This window comes from Penaeus monodon, chromosome 25 (genome assembly GCF_015228065.2).
Source record: "Penaeus monodon isolate SGIC_2016 chromosome 25, NSTDA_Pmon_1, whole genome shotgun sequence".
Classification (NCBI taxonomy): Eukaryota; Metazoa; Arthropoda; class Malacostraca; order Decapoda; family Penaeidae; genus Penaeus; species Penaeus monodon.
Window position 1 is genome coordinate 29,799,607 of NC_051410.1, and position 522 is coordinate 29,800,128.

General features: G+C 40.8%; 1 protein-coding gene across 1 annotated transcript in view; it reads right to left on the reverse strand.

Annotated features, from left to right (window-relative positions):
* The window catches only part of LOC119589124 (molt-inhibiting hormone-like), a 1,129-nt gene extending 607 nt beyond the window's left edge, over positions 1 to 522 (reverse strand). Inside the window, exons 1-2 of the mRNA XM_037937700.1 lie at positions 419 to 522; positions 117 to 301 (exon numbers count right to left, since the gene is read on the reverse strand). Coding sequence (XP_037793628.1) covers positions 117 to 301; positions 419 to 436 — 203 coding nt within the window. The 5' untranslated portion in view covers positions 437 to 522. The remainder of the gene's footprint in view (positions 1 to 116; positions 302 to 418) is intronic.

Below are 522 nucleotides of genomic sequence, written 5' to 3' on the forward strand. Positions count from 1 at the left end.
GATTTTTCTTCTGAGGAAAGTATGCACAAATACATCCTAAGCATATGTTGCCTATACAAATTTCAACGTTATATAATACTTGTGCATAAACCTTTAGCAATTATATGCAAACTCACCTACACAGACCTTCCAATCCTGGCAATCGGAAGATATTAGCACAGTCTTCACAAACACGATCAACTTTCTTGTAGATCTCACGATTACCCATTCTCCCTCTACAGGTGCCCTCTGTGAGATTGGCTGAGGCGATGCTGAAGAGGCTTGTCCCAGATAGAATAACCATTATCGCCAACCATGTTCTCTGCAGAGAAAAAAAAGAAACGATCTACAGAGGATAGCTAAAAGGAAGACAGAATCCACGGTCACCAGGGTATAAGGAACCAATTTCCACATATAAACAATTCTCTTCAACCCTTACCATTGCTAGACATCGCATGGTTAATACACGCAAACACGAAGTAAAATCAAGGTGCCTGATTTGGAAGTATATCCTGGGACGGGAATGTAGTGCTGAGGTTGATA